Source organism: Colobus angolensis, unplaced genomic scaffold (genome assembly GCF_000951035.1).
Source record: "Colobus angolensis palliatus isolate OR3802 unplaced genomic scaffold, Cang.pa_1.0 Scaffold77, whole genome shotgun sequence".
NCBI lineage: Eukaryota > Metazoa > Chordata > Mammalia > Primates > Cercopithecidae > Colobus > Colobus angolensis.
Genome location: NW_012121487.1, coordinates 3836149 through 3858817, shown reverse-complemented (window position 1 = coordinate 3858817; position 22669 = coordinate 3836149). Strand labels below are relative to the sequence as shown.

Sequence of the window (22669 nt, the reverse complement as noted above, 5' to 3'; positions counted from 1 at the left end):
TCTCCTTCTCCTTCTCCTTCTCCTTCTCCTTCTCCTTCTCCTTTCTTCTTCTTCTTCTTCTTTTTTAAGAGATGGAGATCTTGTCTGTCACCCAGGCTGGAGTGCAGTGGCACTATCCTAGATCACGGCAGCCTTGGCCTCCTTGGCTCACAACAGCGATCCTCCCACCTCAGCCTCTCAAGTTGCTGGGACTGCAGGCGCAAGCCACCAGACCTGGCTAATTTTTGTATTTGTAGTAGAGATGGGCTCTTGCTATGTTACCTAGGCTGGTCTTGAACTCCTGGGCTCAAGTGATCTGCCTGCTTTGGCCTCCCCAAATACTGAGATTATAGGCATGAGCCACTGTGACTGGCCTCTCAGCCTTTCTAACACAGCATTGCCACACCCAGATCCGGCTTGTCTCTTCTCCCACATTTCAAGGGTAGAGGCCCTGCCTCCTACTCCCCAAAGCCTTCCCCAAGCCCCACTATTCCAGGGGCTCCAGTGTGGATGTCCCTCCTGTACTTGATGCTCTGGCCCCAAAGGGATGGACCCTAGGTCCCAGAGTCCCAGGCCCTAGAGCCCTCTTCCTTCCTCAACCTTCTCTTCTAGTCACAGTCTCCCCTCCCCCTAGTCCCATTCACTCTCCCCACCCCCATGACTCAGCTGTGGCTCCAGAAATAAACCAAGGCAGGTGCCAGGAGGCCTCTGTCGAGGAACCCCCTCCCAACAGCTGCCGTCTCAGCTGCTTGCAAGTGCCAGGGCCCCAGAGCCCCAGGAAGGGTGGCTGGGAGACTTTACAGTGGGGGAATGCTCCGCTGGCTCTGGCCCCCTCCTGGGTCTTCAGGACTCCATCCTCTTCTCAAAGGAGAGACATTTGCCACTCAGGGACCCAACTCTCCTTCCCTGTCTCCCCATTTTCATCTCTCTTCTGTCTTCTACCTACTTTCCTCCCTCCTCCCTGGTCCCTTCCCAAGTTCTGAGTCTTTTTTTTTTTTTTTTTTTTGAGACGGAGTCTCGCTCTGTCGCCCAGGCTGGAGTGCAGTGGTGTGATCTCCGCTCACTGCAAGCTCCACCTCCCGGGTTCACGCCATTCTCCTGCCTCAGCCTCCACAGTAGCTGGGACTACAGGCGCCCGCCACCACTCCCGGCTAATTTTTTTGTATTTTTAGTAGAGACGGGGTTTCACTGTGTTAGGATGGTCTCGATCTCCTGACTTTGTGATCCACCCGCCTCGGCCTCCCAAAGTGCTGGGATTACAGGCGTGAGCCACCGCGCCTGGCGCAATTTCTGAGTCTTTTGGTCTCTCCAGGATTTCTTCCTTTCACTTGCCAGGAAATTATGTCAGAGAGAACTTCGGTTCACCTTGATGGGGAAACTGAGGCACAGAGCAATGTCCCTTGCCAGTGATACTAGGAATTCCTAGATGCCACTTGGGGTCTATATAGCATGGGCCAGGGCAGGCGAGGTGGCTTATGCCTGTAATCCCAGCACTTTGGGAGGCTGAGGCGGGAGCATCGCTTGAGCCCAGTAGTTCGAGACCACCTTGAACAACATGGAGAAACCTCATTCCTACAAAAACAGAAACAAAAATTTTCCTGCCTGGTAGCATGCGCCTTGTAGTCCCAGCTGCTCAGGAGGCTGAGGCACGAGAATCACTTGAGCCTGGGAGGCTGAGTTTGCAGTGAGCCAAGATCGTGCCTCTGCACTACAATTTGGGCAACAAAGTGAGACCCTGTCTCAAAAAATGAAACAAAAACCCATGGGCCAGGGGACTGTGGGCTAGCCCCCTTAAATACTCCAGTCCTGTGGTCAACAGCCTCCCCATTAGCAAGCTCTCTAAATACTAAGGAAGAAGCATCCGGGAATAAACACAGAAGCCACAAGATCCACCCACTCAGACAATTAACTAGTCTAGAGTCTCTCAGTGGGGGGAATTTCCTCACATTCTTCCTTTTCTCCTGTTTTCTTTTCTTTTTCCTTCCTTTTTTCCTTTCTTTCCTTTCCTTCCTCATGCTCTGCCCCTGCCTCTTTCAGTTCTCCCTTCTCAGGAGGAAGTAGGCTGCTTTGCAGAATGCAGAGCGGAAGTCAGATCTCAGGAAGGACCTCCAGTCTGTGGATTGAAAGAACTTGCACAGCTGGGAGAGACAGCACCTGGGCCCTCACTCCAGGCAGAGATCTGCCTGCAGCCCCCAGGGAAAGTCCACTCACCCACGGGAGTCTGACGGGCTGAGCATTTTTGGAAGTCTTTAGGAGCTGCTGTGTCACAGCAGGCAGCCGGAACAATGGGACTCTTTCTTTCCCTGTGCAGGAGACAGGCCCACAGACAGGGCCTCACAGCTGGGACAAAGGCCCCAGTGAGGTCAGGACAGTGCTGTGGGAGTTGGGAGTGTGGGGGAGGAATGGGGAGGTAGGTGTGTGGTAGAGCAGCCTGGAAGGAAGGAAGCTGGATGCCCTAGCAGATAAGTTGGGGCTCTCTGGAAGGCCATCTCACCAGGCTGCCAGGCCCCTCGGCAATGTTCAAGCCCCTAAATCTCACCCAGGCTGGGTCTCTTCTCTCCATACACATTCTGATCTCCTTCATTCCCAGGAAACTGAAAACTCTGCAAAGGGACCCCTGTTTAGACATGTGGGAATGAGGCTGAGAGCTTAACCACACGTCCAGGGGCTTGGCAGGGGTGAGCACATCATTAGATTGGTGCTGTGCCCTGAAAGCAGAGGCAGACACAGATGTGGCCCCTACTCCACATACCCAAAGATGGGGCTGACACTCTATGAGGGGCCAATTCCTCCTGCCCAAGGCCAGGATAGGACACACACATACACACACACACAGGGACTGGGCCAGGGGTTGGACTCTGTGCAGGATGCTGAGTCACCCGTGGACCAGCTCCGCCTTCCCCAGGAAGCCCAACAAAGCCAGGAGAGGGCTTCCGTTTCCGGGCCCCGCCAGAACACCCGGGCAGGTATCAGGGACAGGGCAGGATTCCAGCTTCAGCCTGTCTACCTCTGAAGCTCTCCTGATCAATACATCAGAGAAGATGACGGAGCCCTCCTGCCCCTCTTGGGGAGAGTCGGTGAGAATGCCTTGATGGGAAACCAAAGCCCCTTCCAGCTCACCATCATGGGCTCTCTGGGGAATCCAATATACTATTAAACTCCACCTCAGGGGACCTCCCTTAAGAGCCCAAGGACAGACACTGTCCCTCCCCAGCCTTAAGGCCCTACTTTCAAAGGCCCACATTGATCTTCATCCACTCACAGTTCCACCTAAATGCCCTGAGAGCCCTAAAAATGCATTGACTGTACAATCACAGGGTAATACAGGATAAAGTGAGGATCTACTCTGGCCCCAGAATCATCCTCTTCCCTATAGCTCCTTAAGAAACAGAAGTCCCTGTTCCCTAGCGATGCAGGGCTGAGTTGTGTGCGGGGCAGAAGGTGGGGCAGGTGAGGCCTGGGGTGAGGAAGGAATGTGGTGGTAGGTGGGTGTGGGAGGTCACACTGGTATATCAGAGACCAGCTGGTTTCAAGTTTAGAAATAGGGTGGGGAAGGGCCAGGAGCTAGGCAGGGATGGCCTGGGAGAGCCCCAGCTCCCACCAACACAGAGCTGTGTTGAACCTTTGTCTGCCTGTCTTGCCCACTATCTCTGGGTCTCCCAGTATTACTATCAGTCTTTGCTCCTCTGGATCTGTCTCTCTGTCTCTGGATTTCACTGGCTTCAGAGAAGGAATAAGTATTGCCCTTGTGGGTGATGTGCTGTAACTAAGTGGGCACATGCAGGAGTGTGTACACATGACAGTGTGCACGTGTGTGCCTATGTGTCACTGTGTGTGCCTGAGGATCTGCAGGAATGTCCTCTCATCATGAGGACAGACCGCATCCCGATATGCGCTTCACCAACAATTCTGTGCACTGGGAAAAGGGTGCACACACATACACACACACACACACGCGGGCGCTGGGTCACTCTGCAGTTCTCAGAGTGACCTCATCCTCTCAACCTCCGCTGACTCACAGCCCCCAGGGCCAGCTAAGCCTGGCCGGAAGTCCAACCCCCCACGTAGCCAACCACCCCCCCTTCCCCTCCCGCCTCCTCAGGACGCAAGCCCGCGGCGCCCCCTGGCGGGATCCTGGGGCTCCTCGCACCCCTCTGCCAGTCTCCTTCGGCGCACGCTTACACGGCACTCTCAGAGCGCCGTGCTGGGTCCGCGGCGCCCTCTGCTGGCCGCTGCCTGTGCGGGCTCCCAGGTCGTTCTCCGGAGCCCAGTCCGCCGCAGGGCTGGGAACCTCCCCTTGGCCCTTAGCTTGTTTCCCTATTTCTTGCATCTCTGCCTCCTCTGCTGGACGTAAACCTTCCTGCGGCCTAACCCCCAGACGTGCTGCAGTGCCAACGGAGCTCTCCCATCACCCTCACTCTCACACTCCCATGAGAGAAGGCCCTTCTGGAAGCTCAGAACTGGGATACCAAGGCACCAACCTCTGCCTTCCTCTCTGGGACCCCCAGCCCTTCTCCCTACCAGGACAGAGCTCATTGACGTCCACTTGACTCTGAGGCACTCAGGGCACTCCATCTCTTTGCAAACATGCTACATCACTCCAGCTGTCCCCCAGCACCTGTGCATTCCTTCATTCCATAAGTACTTCCTGGCAGCTATTCTGGCACTGTTCTACTTGCTGACATCTTTGGGACATCTCTGACCTTTGGAAGCGAATAAACCCCGAAGCTCTGTGTATCCTACGAGGCCCTGCCCAACCTAACCTCTCTCTGTCTGTCACAGACATACACACAGAAGCATCCAACTTGCTTGGGCTCATAGGCAGTTTTATTTCCTGTTGATTTTACAGACAGTTCATCCTCCAAGCCCATTCCCTTGGAAAATCCAGAATGAGTGGGCACAGTGCTCCCCAGAGAAATGGAGGGGACAGGATGGCTGCCAGGGAGAGAGCAGTTGAGGCACTTAGGGATTTACCCCGGCCCTGATGGAAGACCTGGTGCCCAGGGTAGGGGGAGAGGGCCTGGGCTGGGCTGGAGCCTCCCAGGTATTTCCCAGAAGCCCCTTCCAGAACTGTCACCTGGACTCTAGCGCCACCCCTCGTCATGTTGTCATATCCTGTGGTGGCAGGAGCACAGGGTATGAGGGAGAATTTGGGTGACGGGGCAGTGCTGTGGCCGGCAGTGTTCAAGGCCTTGCCCCCTAGGGACCTGGCGTGGGGCTGGAAGGGGGGATCAACAGCGCCTTCCAGCGTCCCAGCAGCCTCCCCTGACGTCCTTCTGGGTCCTTCTCTGGGTGCAGAGCTCGGGCCTGGGGAAGACAAACACTCACCCTCCACCCTGGCTCCTCCTCCTCCTCTCCTCAGAGCCTGCCCTCTGATGTTCTTGCTCAGCCCATAAGAGCCCAGAATGGCCGGGTGCGGTGGCTCAAGCCTGTAATCCCAGCACTTTGGGAGGCCGAGATGGGTGGATCACGAGGTCAGGAGATCGAGACCATCCTGGCTAACACTGTGAAACCCCGTCTCTACTAATAAAATACAAAAATCTAGCCGGGCGAGGTGGCGGGCGCCTGTAGTCCCAGCTGCTCAGGAGGCTGAGGCAGGAGAATGGCGGGAACCCGGGAGGCGGAGCTTGCAGTGAGCTGAGATCCCGCCACTGCACTCCAGCCTGGGTGATAGAGCGAGACTCCGTCTCAACAACAACAACAAAAAAAAAAAAAAAAAAAAAAAAAGAGCCCAGAATGTGGCTGCATGTTATCAGACATCAGCACTGAAGGAACCCCAGAGCCTCCAGCCCACCTTTTCCCCTTTGCCTCAGAGAAGAGCAGTGACTGCTCCAAGGTCACATGGCCAGTGACAGGCAGGACTGAGAGTGGAGCCCAGGGCTACCGTTGGCTATTGTCTCCCACTTCTAATGCCTCCTCCTGTCACTCACAGGTCTTCTGGGCACACAGGAGATCTGGGGGGCCTCCCAACGGCCGTTCTCTTGGCATCGGATCAGCGGCAGATTGCGCTGGGCCAGTCCTTCCCGGCACCGGTAGCGAAGCATTGTGTCCACCTCATAGCGCAGCCGTGGGCGGCCAAACACTTGAGCCAGGGGCAGCTCTGGTGGCGGCCCACAGGACACTGCAAAGGAAGACAGTTAGGAACTGGAAGCCTGGCTCTGTGGGTGACAGTTCCCAGAATCTCCATGGGGAAGAGAAAAATGGGTCACAACATGACAAAAAAATTTAGGGATTCAGAGTGGACCCATATAACTTGTTAGCTCTCCCATGGTCTGGAACACGTTCTGACTCCTCTGTGTAGCCTTGCACTCTCTGTCTACAAACATCAGTTGCCCTGGTCCCCTAACCCACCCCTCCACTTCCTTGCTGGGACCCTCCTTTGCCTGCCCTCACCCAGCCCCATCTTGCAGGTGTAGGACAGGTGGTAGTTGCAGGGCACATCACTCCATTGTCCCTGATCATGCCACACCATGACCACGCAGTTCTCTCCAGACAGGAAGTAGCTGTCAGGCTGCCCAGGGTTCCAGTTCTCATAGAGCTGGGGGGACGGAGGAGGTGATGAGGAGCTCCTACACCAGGAGCACCGGGAGAGGGCCTAGAGGATCTGGGGAGGAGGATGGGTGAGCAGGGCCCAAGAGAGGGAAGGCTAGGGCTAGGGAGTAGGGGACCTCCCGGGGAAGGGGAAAGGAGAGGGCAAGGACCTTAGGGGAGGGAGAATGGGAGCCGGAAGGGAAGAGAGAGGACACAAGGAAGGGAGGAGAGCCCAGGGAGAAGAGGCAAAGGGCGCGAGAAAGGGAAGGAGGCTGGAAAAAGAAGGGGGCAGGGTCAGGAGGGGTGGGGGTGGTAGGGAACAGAAGTACTTAGAGGAAGTGAGCTAGACGGCGGGGGAGTCGACTGGGGCCTCTCACCAGGGGGACGCCATCCGACCACAAGAAGTCGCCTTCAATGGTCCTATCGTTGAGCCCGATCCACTGGTACTCCCGGTACCGGTCTAGGGAGACGAAGGGGGGGTGCAGTGAGCGCCACCGCCAGCAGATGGCGGCCGTTCCCCGCTCCCGGGAGGTCTGCGGTGACTGCCTGGGAAACCCTTACCCGCCATCCAGCACCCGCCCTTCCGGGGTTCTTCTACCTCCCTCCAGTCTCTGCTCAAGGGCCAGATGGAAAGCAGGGGAATGGGGGTGGGAAAATAAGGAAGATATGAATCCAGGCTAGAAAAGGGGAGTTTTGGAAAAAGAGTAAAAATTTTTAACAAGATTGGAGTTGGGGGAGGCCGACGGAGGTCGGAGAGCCAAGAGGTTGGAGGGACTGGAGGCGGCCCCTTGCGCGGCGGCCCGGCCCACACAGGCGCACTCTACTGCGAGAACCTCCACTTTCCGTTCCCGAAGGCCACTGCCTAAGCGTAGGTTAGGGAAGGAGAGAGAGAGAATGAGAAGGGGAGTGAACGAGTGAGTGAGGGAATGCACGCTTGAGAAAACGAAGGAATGAGTGCATGGGTTAATGAGGAAAGCGGTTAGGCGAGTGAGAGAGAGCACGCATGGCGGGCGGGGGGCCCCTCCCACCCTGTTCCCAGCCCACTGTTGATGAAGTCCTGTTCCTCGGGCGTGCTGATGCTGGCCAGATGCGCGCCGTACATCCGGCACTGGGTCTCTGCCTCCTCCCAGCTCCTTCGTGTGGAAAAGTGTTTGTAGCAGGCGCCCTGGAAGGCGTCCCAGCCCGGGTTGCAGAAGCTAAGGCCTGCGGCACAGAAGGATGGGAATTTTAGGGCACCAAAACCCAGAGGGCCAGGTCCCCTGGAAGGGGCTGGTCTCCTTCCACTACCGCAGACCGAGAGGGGCGGGACTAAGGGGCGAAGGGGATTGGCGTCAAAGAGCTAGTAGAGAATGAGGGGGCTAGCATGAGCCTAGAGGGGCTCTTGGGCAGGGGCGCTGGTGTCTTTTATGAGAGACGGGGACCAGGGTGAGGGATGGAGTTCTGGCCTGAGTCTCCATCGTAACGAGCAGTGCTCTCCTCTCCAGGAGAATGGAGCCTGTCATGTATTGACCACCGATTAAATGCCAGGAGTATGCTTTGCACTGGTCTCAAATGGACCCCCTATGAGAGGCATTTTGGTTTCACTTAGATAAGAAAATTGAGGGTAGGACTCAAAGAAGTTATGCAACTTGCCTAAAACAGGGACTCATTAATGAGAAGGCCAAAACCGATGTCCTCCCTCCCCCTTCCAGAAGCAGCACGTTGTGGCAGGGTCCAGGCTTCAAACCTGTGCCCCGTCCCTCAACACTCACCAACATCGCACAGGTCCCCCCCATAGCCAGGCAGACAGAGGCAGCGGATCCCTTCCTCCTCTTCCAAGCATGTCCCACCATTGTGGCAGGGGCTGGGGACACAGTCACCTGAGAGGGGGAAAGAAGTGAGGCCGGGGGAGCGAGACAGCCCGATTCTGCAGCCTGAGCCCTCCAGAAGAGGGTGCAGAGGGTCCCCCAGCCCTGGTCTCTCTGTCCTGGAAGCTATAACAGCACCCTAAAAGTTCTCCCTGGAGACTGTCTCTGGTCACAACCCAGCCCTGAGTTCTGGGTTTCTTTCCTCTTCCCGCTCCCCACTTCAGCACTGGCTCAGCCTTGTGCAAGCCACTGTTATGGCCACCAGTGTGAGCCCAGCCCAAAAGGGACCGGGGAGAAGTGGCCAGGAGGGCCCTCAGAACCCAGCCCCACGATGGAGAAAGATACTGGGCACAGAAAGTTATAGCTCTAAACTCTTATCTGGCGTCTGTGTGATATTGGGCAGGTCATTTTCCTTCTCTAGGCTTGGAGTTTAGTCCCACACCCCCTTGTCTTTGTGCCAGGTCCCAGCACAGTTCTGTATAGTCCAGGTGGAATGAATGGAAGTGAAGGAGGGAACAGAAGGATTACCATAGCAACAGTGGAGGGGGGTCTCCCTTGACTGCTCCTGAGACCAGATATTGGTGTAGTCCAGGTGAATACTAACCATTCTTCCTGCTGTCCACTGGGCAGTCAGCCAGCCCCGGAAGTTGTTAGTGGAGATCCAGCCCACTTTCCTCACTCTAGGCCCTGCCCTTTCTCCCCCAGCTTAGGACCTAAGTTGCAGCAGCTCCCATTGTCCTGCGGTGCTGACTGGCCTCACACATGCAGCTTTCTTTCAACATCACCCAACATCTCACCTCCCCTTCTTACATCCACAGACTCTTCCACTTACCAGACTCCCTCTCCCAACTCCACTTTGGGCCTTCTGCAGGTTCTCCAACCTAGAATCCATCTCACTCCTTCCTTCTGGCTCCCTCTTCTCCAGGCAGTCCTCTTAGACTAACACACTACCCTGAAGGTCTGCAATCTGTTGCCTGGCTCTAGCTCCATCTGGCTAAGCCATCTGCTTTACTGGACTTTTTTTCTATGGATCCTGGGGTAGGATGTGGCTGTGCTTAGGATGTGCTTGGGTGCTATAGGAGCTGTCAGTTTCCAATCCTTTCTGGTTCAGATGACCCAGGGGAAGATGGCTCCACAGAACAACTGTGTAGGTCATGGCCCTCAGCCATGGTAAGGTCAAGGCCCTCAGCCATGGGAGGCAAAACCACTCCAGGGCAGAACCCTTCAGACTTTACCATCCACCTCTGGAAGCTATGGCCAAGGCCCACAATGCTTTATGCTGGCCTGGCCTCAGATCCCACTGCCTGGTGGGAATCAGTAGGGGTGGAGAGAGGAGAAGCTGGAGTCGATTCAAAGAATTTTGCTGGGATGACCTAGCTGTTTTGGGTGAAATGAATCAGCTTTTCCAGCACCACTCCTCCTGTCATCTTCCCTCCTGCCAATAGTTTCTTCCCAGCTGGTAGTGCTGCCCACCTCCCAACCCCAGAGGAAGAGGTATTTCATTTAACCCATTAAGCACCAGGCCCCACAGAGGGTAGAATCCTGAACTTCGTCCCATTCCTCACACTTTCCTGTCCCTCCTATTGTCCTTTCTGCTCCTTCCCATTCAACCCTCCAACCCCGGGGGACAGAGGCTCTCAAACTTGGTCTTTGGTCCCCTACCCAGGCCATGGGTCCCTCCCCTTGGCTGTGGGCTACAGAACCTGAACCCAGCACAGGCAAAATCGGGTGAAGAACTCTTCTTCTTGTCATCTTCCCTCTCCCTTTTTGGGGACAACTACTCTGCACAACCAGAAAGTTTTTTCTTTCTTTTCATTGAAACAGCAGTCAAGGAGACCTCCCACTTACCCTCCAGGTGGGGGAACTAAGATACTGTAGATACTTCCAGTTGTGCTCCTTTTCCCACCAAACCCCCTCCCTATTCCCCATAGGGCTGAACTCCAAGGCCAATTTGCAGGGACCTAACAGTTGACATGGGTAAGCCTGGGTGGGACACAGGATGTGATCCATCTAAGACAGGGGTCCTAGGGCTGAGGGAATCCCAGCCTTCCCCAGGGACTTCCACTGGGAACCTTAGTCTTCCTGAGTAGGGAGGGCTTCTCTCAGACCCCAGAACCTGACTCCTTCCTTCGCACTCTCCATCACTTGCTCTTCGATCTGTGTCTTCTCCAGCATTAGGTACTTTGAGACCCTTTGGGTTTGGGGAGGGTGAAGCCATTCCTTCTGGAGAGTAGGGAATGGTCATTAGTGCAGGAGTTAGTGGAGAAGAGGAAAGCTGTAGGTAGTGGGATGAGCGTTAGACACCACCCCCTGCTGAGATGCAGGGCTGGGGGATGAGAGTGAGGGCACCTGAATGCCAGGGACCTGCCTCTATGCTGAGAGACCCTCAGTTCCCTCAGTTACTATGACACTTGGCACCACCAAGATGGACTGGAAGTGAATATAAATGCACAACCCATGAACCCCGGGCTGCAGGGGTTTCTCCTCATCAGGAGTGAGGGACTGCAACTCCCAGTACTGCCTCAGACTATGGATGATGACTTCTCCAGGGGTAATGTGTACAGTCACATTTTGGAATTTCAGCAGCCGGGAAGGAAAGTGTAGACAGGCCTGAGAAGGAGAGGCTGGGGGAACAATGAGGGCTGTTAGACTGCCAGGACAGACAAGGGGAGAAGTTGAAAATGAAAAAGCAAGAGAGGCCAAGACACACACACACACAGAGGGAGAGACATGGAGCCAGAGAAGAAGCATCCAAGTGCTCCCCATGACACAGACCCATGGAATGAGAGGGGTGGACAGCAGGAGATGGAGACAGAGGGTACCAGAGCTTGGTTACAAAGCAGTTTAATAGAGATTTATTTCCAAGGCTTGTTTTCCATGAAACAGTCAAAAAATACTTCACAGAAGTAGTTGCTTAAGGCTCTGTGGGGGTACGGGTTCTCCTGGACTCCAGAGGTTGGAAGGTGGGGAAGGGACTCCCAGGCTTCCCTGAGATCAATGGGAGGCAGCTAAAGGGGACGGCACACAGGAGGAGGAAGGGAGTAGTGGAAAATAGGCTGAGCCCTGAAGACTGCAATAGGTGATGAGGACCCCTGGAGAGGCCTAAGGATGCTCTGTGGGACTGGTGAGATGTGAGCCACAGGTGGAGGGCCCAATGTCAAGGAAGGGTCACAGATGGTCAGTGGCAGGGCTGAGGTCACAGGGTGAAGACTCGGAGAGCTGGGATGGAAGTCACAAGGTGGGTATCCGAGATTGGAGACCCATAGGTAAAGGTGGGTAAGAGAATGAAGGCAAAGGACAAGAGAGTTTGGGATGATAGTGGGTTAAAGGACTACAGGTCAGGTGATCCAGAGCTGCAGGGGGAGGAAAAGGAGTAGGGTAGAGAGGGCAGTTGAGCCTTGGGCAGAATTACCTGATGCGGGGACCACGGCCACTCCACCTCGGCTGGCGCTGTCAGTGGGCAGCACTGGCTGGGCCTGCACTGAGGTCCCTGCCAGGGCAGTTCTTCCAGAATTATCTTCAGAGGGGGCCTCCAGCTCCCTGGTACCCTCAGGGGCCCGTGTGGCTGGAAGCAGGGAAGGGGCACCCTCAGAGCTTCCTGTCTCCTCGCTCTCTCCTCGAGGGACCCCAGATAGCTCAGGACCACCGGTTTCCTCCCCCACCTCTCTTGCCCCAGCCAGAGTGGAAGATGATGGGGATGCTAGGTTCCTCTCCCTGGGAGTGGGCAGAGTCTCAGTAGGTGGTCCATGGACCCTTGGAGGCCTGGGAGTTTCTGACTCTCCATCAGGAAGTGGTGATACACCAGGCTGCAGGACTTCCCTTGCTGGCGCCTGGGAGAGTGACTCCTCCTGGGCTGCTGGCTCAGTGGGGAGAGAGACCTCAGGGCCCGGGCTGTTGAACTCGCTGGGCCGTGACCACAGAGCCTCATCCTCCACCTCTTCCTCCTCTTCTTCTTCCTCTTTCTCTTCTTCATCTTCATATTTCTCTTCTTCCTCCAGTGCCTTGCCTTCCTCTTCTGAGAATACCGTGGGTGGTACCATGGATTGCGTTTCAAATTCTAGGCAAAGCACAAACGGTTCAGCACCAGGGACAGCGCCCGCCCGAGGACCGAAAGAAAAAAGGGAAGGGGGAAAAGTGGGGCTGGGGAGGGTGAGCCCTGGGGAATAGGGAAGAGCCCGCCCTGAGGACAGGTGATCCTTGCTCCACACTGGAAGAACTTGACCCCAGCTACATTGTTGAGGCAACACTTGAGAAGGCTCTGTGAGCCATCATTAGCCCCGGAGAACATGATCATTGCATCTCCCTCCTACTCTGTCAAAACTCTAGTCTGTTTTGGGTGTGTGAGGTGGAAGAGGGACCAAAGAAGGGAGGCCTCGCCTTTCCAGGGTGCAGCTCCTTAGTGCAAGCATCTCTAGCTCCATAGATTTGGGGGTGGAATTTACTGGAAAAGCAAGTTGGGAGAGGGACAGGAAAGGTGCCCTGCACCCCTGAGCTGCTGAGCAAGGACAGGGCAGAGTCATGCCATCCATGACTCGAGCATCAACCTAGGCTTGCCTCTTCTGCCCCCAACTTCTTTCAATCAAGACGTCCTTAGAGTAAGGGATTCGTGTTACCTAGGACTGTCCTAGGGGCCTCTGCTGGGTCTTCTGGAGTGGAGCTTCCACCTCCTCCGTCTTCCATGATGGGGATGGAGTAGATGGCCCCACGGGATTCACTCTCCATGGCTTCCTGAGGCAGCTGCAGTTCCTCCAGGGTCTCTGTCACTGTGATGATGGCCTCTAGTCCATCAGAGTCTGGGTCGGAGGCTGGGTTGGAGGCCTCAGGAATGGCAGAAGGCTGGGCCGAGTCTGTGGCAGGAGGAAAGTATTGATGTGAGGCTGAATAGGTAGCTCTGCCCACCCAGGTCACAACCTGCACCATGGAATTCTCTCAATTCTCTCACATCTTCCCAGTGGAGCACCTACTGGGGCGCAGGGAGCATCCCAGAACTTCATCACTCATTTCTCAAGCATTCATCAAGTGCCTACTGTGTGTCCTGCCAAGCATTCTCCTGGGCACTGAGGATACAGTGTAGAACAAAGTGCCTACTGTGTGTCCTGCCAAGCATTCTCCTGGGCACTGAGGATACAGTGTAGAACAAAGTGCCTACTGTGTGTCCTGCCAAGCATTCTCCTGGGCACTGAGGATACAGTGTAGAACAAAACAGCAAACCTCCTACCCTCAAGGGAAATTATATTCTAGAACAGATGACAAACAAACATATATTATAATGTTACAAGATAAAGAACACTTGAGCAGAGTTAGAAGATAGAATGATGGAAAGTACTACTTTGGAGTGGTCAGGAAAGGCTCAAGTGAGAGATATTCCCTAGGGGGAGGGGCTGGAGCCAGCAAGATGGATGAAACAGCTTTAGCACCTTGGGATCTTGGGCTTGGGACAAGGTGTGAGGGGTCCCAGCCATCCCCAAATTCGTTTATTTTTTAGACAGAGTCTCGTTCTGTCACCCAGGCTGGAGTGCAGCGGCACAATCCCAGCTCACTGCAACCTCTGCCTCCTGGATTCAAGTGACTCTCCTGTCTCAGCCTCCCGAGTAGCTGGGACTACAGGCATGTGCCACCACTACCAGCTAATTTTTGAATTTTTAGTAGAGACAGGGTTTCACCATGTTTGCCAGGCTGATCTCGAACTCCTGGCCTCAAGTGGTCCACCCACCTTGGCCTCCCAAAGTGCTGGGATTACAGGCGTGAGCCACTGTAATTTTACAGGCACTCAGCCTCCAAAATTCTTGAAATAGGAGGGGAGAGGCTTGTCATTCCCTCAGGGTAGCTGGAGGGCAGAGTGCAGGAATAACTTCAGACACCACCTAAGGATCTCAGTGGTGGGGCAGGTAGGCAAGGGAAAGGGCCACCTCCTTCTGGGACCTACTCCCTTCAAATAACCAGAAGTTTAGAATGGTTTGCTTGTCCTCTGGGGAAGGGAGCCAAGAGCAGAACACCAATGAAGTGAAGGTGGAATTGGGCTAAGAAAAGCCCTGAAGGCCGTCTGTGCTCAGCCAGGCAAGACAGGACAGTGCGTCCCTGCCCTTATCACCTGCTCCAGTGAGCCTTACTCCTCACCAGACCTTGTGTCCTTGCTGCCTCTGTCGTCCACCAATTGTAGTCCCAACTGTAGTCATATTCCCGCTCCCCTGACCCTCCTCATGATCCAGACCATTTCTTTCCAAAACAGTGCTTGGCTTGGCACACAATCATAGCCAGTACACAGAAGTTTTACCTATTATTACTACTACTACTACTACTACTACTACCACCCTTGTTCCAGGAGGTCTTTTCAGATGGACCTGTCTTCCTATGGACTTTTCTTGCCCACCCCTCCCCAGCCCCCAGCCAGATATGTCCACAGATCTGTCCCAATGGAAGTAATGCTTTTCTCTCAGTCTCTCCTCATCCCGGGAGTGAGGCATCTTGTCTTCCCTTTGAATGGGGGTTCCCATGGCAAAAGCTGTGTCTTCATCCTTCAGACCAAGTGCTCCCTTAGGGTGAAGGCTGTGTCTGCTCCTTCCGTTTCTGCTTCCAGCTCTTGTAACAGCATTTCAGGCTTACAACTGGGGAAGGACCTAGACACCCCATGGCAATGCCTCTCTTATTGTCAGTTACCCTTGGCCTGGGCCTTTTGCCTCTGAGGGTCCCAGAAACCACCTCCCCCTCAGCTCCCAACATAAGATATGGGCAGGTTTGGGTGCAGTGGCTCACACCTATAAATCCCAGCACTTCAGGAGTCCAAGGTAGGCAGATTGCTTGAGCCCAGGAGTTCAAGACCAGCCCAGGCATGAAACTCCATCTCTACAAAAATTTGCTAGACATGGTGGCATATATCTGTGGTCCTCCCTACTCCGGAGGTTGACATGGAAGGATCCCTTGAGCCCGGGCAGGTTGAGGCTACAGTGAACCATGATCGCACCACTGCACTCCAGCCTGGGGGACAGAGTGAGACCCTGTCTCAAAAAAACCCAAAAACAAACCATAAGACGTGGGCAGAAAGCTATCTCTATTCCCAACTGTGCTTAAGGTTCTGCTCCCTTTAGGGGGAATTGAGTCCATCCACCAGTATTTGGTAGTTAAAGATCTGACACCTTCTTAAGCTGCAGTTTCTGGAAATCCTCCAGAGGGCTCCTGAGGGCATTTGGTTGTTGACTGGAAGAACTTGAGCAGATTACTCATTGAATTCACAGAATGTTGGTCAACTCTGCTCTGCCAATAAGCTGGCAGGAAATAGGAGCTTATTCAACAGCCCAGCTGGAGCAAATAAGGCATGGACTACTGGTGGGAAGACAGATAAGGAGAGGCCAAAAGGTGACCACTCCTTGGGCCAAACAGCTGACAGACACCACACCAGAGGGCATGCCCAGATTTAGAACCCTAGATGACAAGCTGGACTTCACTTACGACCCCTTCAGGTAAATAAATGGCAAAGCCCTGAGCTAAGTTGATCAGACTAGGGTAGGATTTTTAGGGCTCAACTTTGCCTTTCTGAGATTGGTCTCAGCTTCTGCAGGGAGGTGGGCTCACCTCGGAAGCAGTAGACGTTGAAGCGGCTGTGCTTATTGGGGAAGCCAGTCTGGTTGGGGAAGAGGAAGAGAGTCTTGACACCAGGCAAGCCCCCACCACAGCGCTGGCTGGGTGTGACAATGGGGTAGCGCACACTGCCATCAGCCAGCCACCCTGGGCTGCAGCGGTCCAGGCCACCATCCCAGGCGGCATACAGCTGGCCCGTGGTGGCAATCTCTGCACCCCGCTCCTGGCAGTACGCCCGTGCTTCCTCCAATGTCAGCTTTTCTGGAGGGTCACCCAGGAACAGTTCTCCTAGGTGGAGAAGAGAAGACTGGGTTACCAGGAAGCTGGTAGCTCCTTCCACTCTGGTCTCCCATGGGAACCCTGGGCAAGCTTCTCCAGTTCCCTCATCTGTGGCAGGGAGTCAACTACTCTAGGATCAAAATCGGAATAGAACCTCAAGATGGACATTAGAGCTCAAAGAGATGGGGCCCAAACTTCTCATTCTGCAAAGCCATGCACAGAGTCCACCCAGCAGGTGGTAGATGAGTTAAACTCGGTATCCTGCCACCTGGCTGAGACTTTGGTCATGAGCTTGCCTCTGTGACAGTATTTGGAGAGAAGGACATCAATTTTCTCCTTACTCCTGCTTGCACCCTTAAACTCAGGAGGGATAGTAAAGTCCTGCCGAGGCCCCGGGAGGACCTATGGGCAACATGGGGGGTAGGAGATTGTCCCCTGGGAACCTCTCACTCCTAATCACCATTTAGGTCTTCAGCATAACAGTAGACATCATAGAGGTCATCCGGGTCTACCACACCATAGTTCCGGACCCCGGGGAAGCCATCCATGTCTCCGTAACAGGCCTCTCGTGGGGTCTGGATGGGATACCTGGGGAGGAAGGACAGAATCACTTAGTACAGATGCTTTCACCAGGGAGCCAGCCCATATTGACTCTACTGAATCCCACTGCCACCACAGTGCAGCCACTTGCTGACAGCTCGCTGTCCTCCTAGCTCTACAGGGATGCACATGCTCAGGGTCCTCACCTCCCCTCCTCAGACCAGCCTCATCCCCCAGAGGCAAAGAGCCCTGCGTGCCCAGCCTGACGCACCAGGCAGCACCCAGCAGAAAAGGGGCCATGGCCACCTCAGGGGCAAATAGAAGCCCCAGTCCACAGCCCCTGCCCACCTCACGGTCTGATCCGACAGCCAGCCAGCATCACATTGCTCATAGCCCCCAAGGTAGGCGGCATAGAGCTGCTCCGGGGTGGCGATGTGGGCTCCAATGCGGGCACAGGCTTCCTGGGCCCCAACAAAGGAGAAAGCGTAGCGGGCAGAGCCCTCTCGGTAGAGAAAGACGACCCCTGTGGGGCAGAGAGGACCCCTGAGCCAGGTGAGCACCCAGCACACTGGCCTCCCCTCACCCTCCTTGTCACTCCTCTGTACACAGGGGTAAAGTTCAATTGTGCTCACCCTACAACATGAGGGACTTAAGTTAGATGGTGGGGAGAATTTCCTTCACCTGAAGAGAGAAAGGAGGACTGTGTCTCCTCACTCTTTTTCCAACCCAGGCTGCGCCTTCCAGCTACATTTGCTTCCCTCTCACACTGTGGGCTCCCCGAGGGCAAGACTCCTCCCTTCCCTCCCTCCCTCCCTCTGGGAACCTCCCTGCCCTCTCACCTTTCACCTTGACCTCCACAGCGTCGCTGCTGTCATCGATGCCGTGCTGGACCTCGCAGCGATAGATACCTGAGTCGTTGGGGCGCAGCTCGCTCAGCGCCAGGGAGACATCGGTGAGCGACGCTGGGTACGCAGGCAGTGCCACGCGGAACCGGTAGGCCTCATTCACCTTGACGCGAACTCCCCGCGCCACCAGCACCTCTGCCTCCCGGCCCCCAGACAGGAAAGTCCACTTGACCCGCGGAGATCCCAGCACGGCCCGGCGGCTCGGCGGCGGCCGCAGGTAATGGACGTGGCACGGGATGGTGAGGGCGCCACCGAGCACGCCCTGCAGTGGCGCGTGGCCGGAGATGAGCACGCGAAAGGCGCGGTCCTCTGTGAACGGGTGGAGCCGGCTGGAACTTAATGCTGTAGACCCTCAGAGTCCCACCCGGTGGGCTCCAAGCCCGGATCCAGGATCCCTCCTTCCAGCCCCAGGATTCCCGGGCCCCTCTAGAACCAGGGGCCAGGGTCCTGCAGCCCTACCTCTGGGTCCTCCAGGACCATCCCGGTCTCCAAACCCATCCCCCAAAGTCTCCCAGTCAATTCTGCCCCCGGATTCCTTGCCCTGCTCTCAGAATGTTCCACTTCCTCTCCAAAATTCCTAGACCACACCCCAGGGTCCTCCAACCTCGCCCCCTGAGTCCTCCAGCCCAGTTTCCCGGTCTACTCCCTTTAGGGCCTCCTTCAGGGTTTCTCCCAGTTCCACCCCTTTCCCACCTGCTAGCTCCAGGATCCCCTATCCTCCACCTTAGGGACCCAAAGCCTTGCACCCAGTGCCCCTCGCTAGTCCTGCCCCATGATTTCTCCAATCTACCAGATGCTCACAGCTCAGCCTTTATTTCCAAGTGTTCCAGCCTGGACCCTTCCCCACAGCCCTCCCAATTCTCTCTCTTCCTGGGGCTCCTAAGCCTGGAAGCAGTTGGTTAGGACTGAACAAGACAGAGATGGTGACCCCAAGTGGGGTTGCTTACCTGAGCTGTCTCCTTCCAGAAGATCTGCTAAAGCTGCAGGAGCCTGAGCCAGGACCAGGGCTGCCAGCAGGGGCAGGAGTAGCTGGGCCATGCCGCAGGCTGACAGAAGGACATGAGAAGGAAAGATGGGGTTAGACTTCAAGATGGACTTCCCCCGGCTCCCTATGACACCCATGTGGGTTCATACATATCCTGGCTCCAGAAGTCCCCTACCTTCACATCACCAGGGACTCTCTGTTTCTGATCCCCATCTTTCCACCAAGGGATTCCTTCTCAGAACCAAGACCTGAGTCCTAGTCAACTCACTGTGTGACCTAAGCCAGCTCCTTACCTTCTCTGGGCCTTTATTTTCTTGTTTATAAAAGAGCATCATCATTACTACCTCATGAGTTGTAATGGAACCACGTGCTTTGAGAGTGTTTTGTATCTTAAAACTCCTGCACAAATGTATAGCACCAGGCACACAGTAGGAGCTCAGTATATAGCATGAATGGTGGGTGCTATTATACTCAGAATTCTGTCTGCTCCTCCCAGTGCCAGACTCCTTCCTTGAACCCAGAGCCCTTCTCCCATAGTGCCTCTCTAGCCTTTCCTGCCTTCTAGATTGTCCCTGCCTCCACAGACACCATACCCACCTGGCCTTTTCCAGGAGGGCCTTCTAGACTGAACACAAGTAAGCACAACTTCTCCTGAGCTCACCATCTCCTGTACCTCCTCCCCACCGTTATTTGTAAGGAAACTCTTCTCTTTACTCCCCAACATTCTCCATCCCCCTTCCTTGGCTGCCTCCTCCCTTCTTCTTCCCAGCCTCTCCTTTCTGCCTGGCACGGGCTTTCCCACCGGAACTCTTGGCTCAGAAATCAGTTGGGACAAAGCCCCTGTCTCTGCCAGTCTGGCCTCTGTCCAGCCCCTCCCTTCCCCCACCCTACCTTTTGTGAAAGCCTTGGGCTGGAGAGTGGACTAAGGGGGGTGAGAATAAATGGGAGGGGCTACCCCTTCCTACCCCTGGCTATCAGAAGCTGTAGAACCCGGAATATTCCTCGAAGTGCTTACACTGTCATAAAAAGGATGTGGCATGACATTGAGAAATGGAGACTCAGGCTCAGAGAAGGACAGGGCTGACCCTGGATCCCTAGCAAAGAAAAGTCAGGCACGAGGGCAATGTGCTCCCAGGAGAGAAGGCTCAGAGCTACATCATCTTTAAGGGTTGGGCTAAACTTAGAAGAGCATGGAGATCCAGGTCTGCCATGGAATAGGCCAATGATGCAGCAAGAGAATTGAAGGTTAGACTACAGGCAGGACTCCTAGAAATCAGGTTTATTCCACTGGCTGTGCACTCCCATTCCAGGCCCACTGTTTATCCCCCATCTTCCCTGCCCTGTCAGCCTCTGCCTTCATACCTGCCCCTGTACTTTCCTAAGCCTGAGCTGATGGGAAATTTCCTACTTTTCCCAGATCCTCCCACCTCCCTGCCATCATAACCTCCGTCTCCCCCACTGTGTCTTGGTATCATTTCCTAGGGTCAGAGTTGGGAGAGGAGTGGCACAACCAGATGTTTAGGGCCTCTCTCTGACATTTGAGAGGGAGGAGGTTCTTGATGGGGCCAGATTAGAGGTGCTGAAACCAGCTCCAGGCATGGGGGTGCTTGGGAAGACTGTTCTGGGGCTGGAGTGGGGACCACTGGGCATGAGCAGCCAGTGCCCACCAGGTGCTGGGAAGACTGTTTGCCATACATCTGAGCTGTGCCTGGGCCTGGGCCTGGCCCCCTTCTGGTGCCCTCCCTCACTTCTCTCTGGGCTGGAGCTGGAGTTGGAGCTGCTCACAGACCTGGCTCCCATCTCTCTGACAGGCGGCCCAGAAACCCATATAGTCGGAGTCACTTTGGGGCCAACACCCTGTACCACTCTTTCACCTCTGTTCTGACAGTGGGAGAGTGATAAAAGAGGGTCTAAGGCCAATGAGGATCTAACTGCTCTGGAACGTGGAGGGCAACCTACCCTTGACCCCCAAAATGGGATTCACTGACCAGTGAGGCCAAGAGGGCAGCCCCGTGCAGTTCTCAGAGAGCTCTGTCTCTCCAGTCTCGGGCCTCAGCCTCCCAGGTGCAGCTAGGAGCCCTGAGGAAACTCAGACTTCCCCACATCTGGTACCAGCCTCGGAACCCAGGGGTCCAGGGTTCTGTGGCCTTCTCTATCCCACACACCACTCACCTCCATTTCTTCTCTTCCTCCAGAGCAGGCCGCACCTCTCCATCTCTAACCCTGAGAGCTCAGTAGTCATGCTGTCCCTTCCCTTGATGCCACAACATCCCCCTCTCTGTTTCTGCTCCAGCCTCTTCATCTCTGCCCTTGTTTTGAATTGCTTGAGCTGTTCAGGAAACTTTCCTCTTGTCACATCGTTTCTGTCTGACCCTGGATGTCCATCTCACTCACAGTCTTCATAGACCCAACCCAGAGAGTTAAGACCAGGTTCTCTCTCTCTCTCTCTCTCTCTCTGTGTGTGTGTGTGTGTGTAGGCATGCACGTGTGTACACACATCTAACAACACCCACCACCTCCATGCTGAACACCCATCAGCTGGCAGCCAAGGCCTGTCCCATAGGAACTGAGCTCCCTCACTCAGCAGGGTCAGCAGGGAGGCACAAGAAGCCACAGCTTTGGCTATAGCAGGAGGGAAGCTCTCTGCTACCCCTTAACGGCTTCATGAGGAGCAACATGAGCCTACAAGATATCAGCGGGGCCTTAGGGCCTGTAGGAGTAATTGCAATCATCATATAAATAGCCCTTTTTATTGGAAGCACAACTGATAATACTATTAGCAATGTCACCAGCTGAGCTGTTGCAGATCCCTCTCGTATAGAATCTGAAATGTGGATGATGCTGTTATAAATAGCAAAGTTAGCCATAACAACATAGGCACTGGTGATACTGTGGGTGGGTCTATGGGTAACACTGTTCCCTGATCTTACTGTTATCATCTGCAATCTAAGTAATGCAGATAATAATGGTGCCCCTCAGAATTGATGCCAATCTCTTGGTCCTATTAGAACCATGTAGGCAGAGCTATTCTAATAGGTGGGGGAATACCTGACAGGATGTGGAAATACCTGGGAGAGGGAATTCCCAGGCCCCTGGGAATTGGACTTCCTGGCAGTGCTAGGAAGGAATGCAATATTGGTAACGGAATTCCAGCTACTAGTTGGAATATTACTAATGTCTACCTGAGCCAGTTCTCCTAAATGCTTCCTGAGGATAGCCTCAACTGTGAGAAAAAGATTGTTTATAATTTGCTCATTACACCGATGAGGAACCCGAGGTTCAGGGAAGTCAACTAACTACCCCAAGGTCACAGAGCAAGGAGCCGAGTTGGGATTCCAGCCGAAATGGGCACCCCGACTACCCCCTAGAGAGGCTCTGATCGGCTGTCCTGCCGGACTACAGTAAGGTGTCCCCAGAAGGGTTGCTGGCCGCTGCTCCTGGAGCTGCCTGCGCGTGAGGAACGGAGGCAGGGACTGATCCCGACCGCTACCGCCCTGCCTGGGACAAGGTCGGAAATCTAGGGGGCCGCGCTGGGACAGGAGCGCGCAGCAGGGAAGACGTGAGGACCCGAGGGGTTGCTGATCAGACTGCGAGCAGCAGGGAGGATGCCACTGGCAGAGCTGGAAGCGTGTAGATCAGAGATGGCAACAGCAGCTGCGGGAGCTCGGGGCTGTCCGGCAGCCTACCCCGCTGCGGTGTCAGGAGTCGACGAGTTGGGTGCCCCAGAGCCTCGAGGCAAGGGCTGACAGGCCGGGGGTGCAGACCAGGCGGGCACTCCCTTCTCTCTGTCCCCGACCCCAGGGCGGGCGGCGGGGCTGCGGAGGCACTCACCTACCCAGGGCTGGGGTTGGGGCGCAGCACTGAGAAGTTTGTAGCCTCCTCCGGGGGTCTCCTCCGGGTCTACGTCCGGGTCCTGCAGCTGCAGCTGAGACTGCGGCGGGGACTGTGCGAGCTCAAGAAGAGGCTGGGGCCGCAGGACATTCGGAAGAGGGCGCCGGCCCTCCCGGCACCGCACAAAACCCCCTTTC

The 22669-nt window shown here is 55.2% G+C and overlaps 1 protein-coding gene and 1 long non-coding RNA gene across 2 annotated transcripts; one reads left to right on the top strand and one right to left on the bottom strand.

Moving 5' to 3' along the window:
• The first annotated feature begins 2948 nt into the window (after positions 1-2948).
• Positions 2949-18989, top strand: LOC105502080. Its single transcript, XR_001000281.1, has 2 exons — positions 2949-3056; positions 17612-18989. It is a non-coding gene; the product is annotated as an uncharacterized LOC105502080 (long non-coding RNA).
• BCAN (brevican) lies at positions 4785-22669 on the bottom strand. Its single transcript, XM_011928440.1, has 14 exons — positions 22473-22669; positions 18604-18702; positions 17591-17965; positions 17100-17274; positions 16672-16799; positions 15927-16220; positions 12971-13204; positions 11770-12414; positions 8262-8369; positions 7555-7713; positions 6888-6970; positions 6373-6517; positions 5910-6100; positions 4785-5286 (listed from the first exon to the last, which is right to left on the bottom strand). Exons 2-14 carry the CDS (start codon positions 18692-18694, stop codon positions 5179-5181), a joined length of 2736 nt encoding a protein of 911 aa, XP_011783830.1. The 5' UTR covers positions 18695-18702; positions 22473-22669; the 3' UTR covers positions 4785-5178.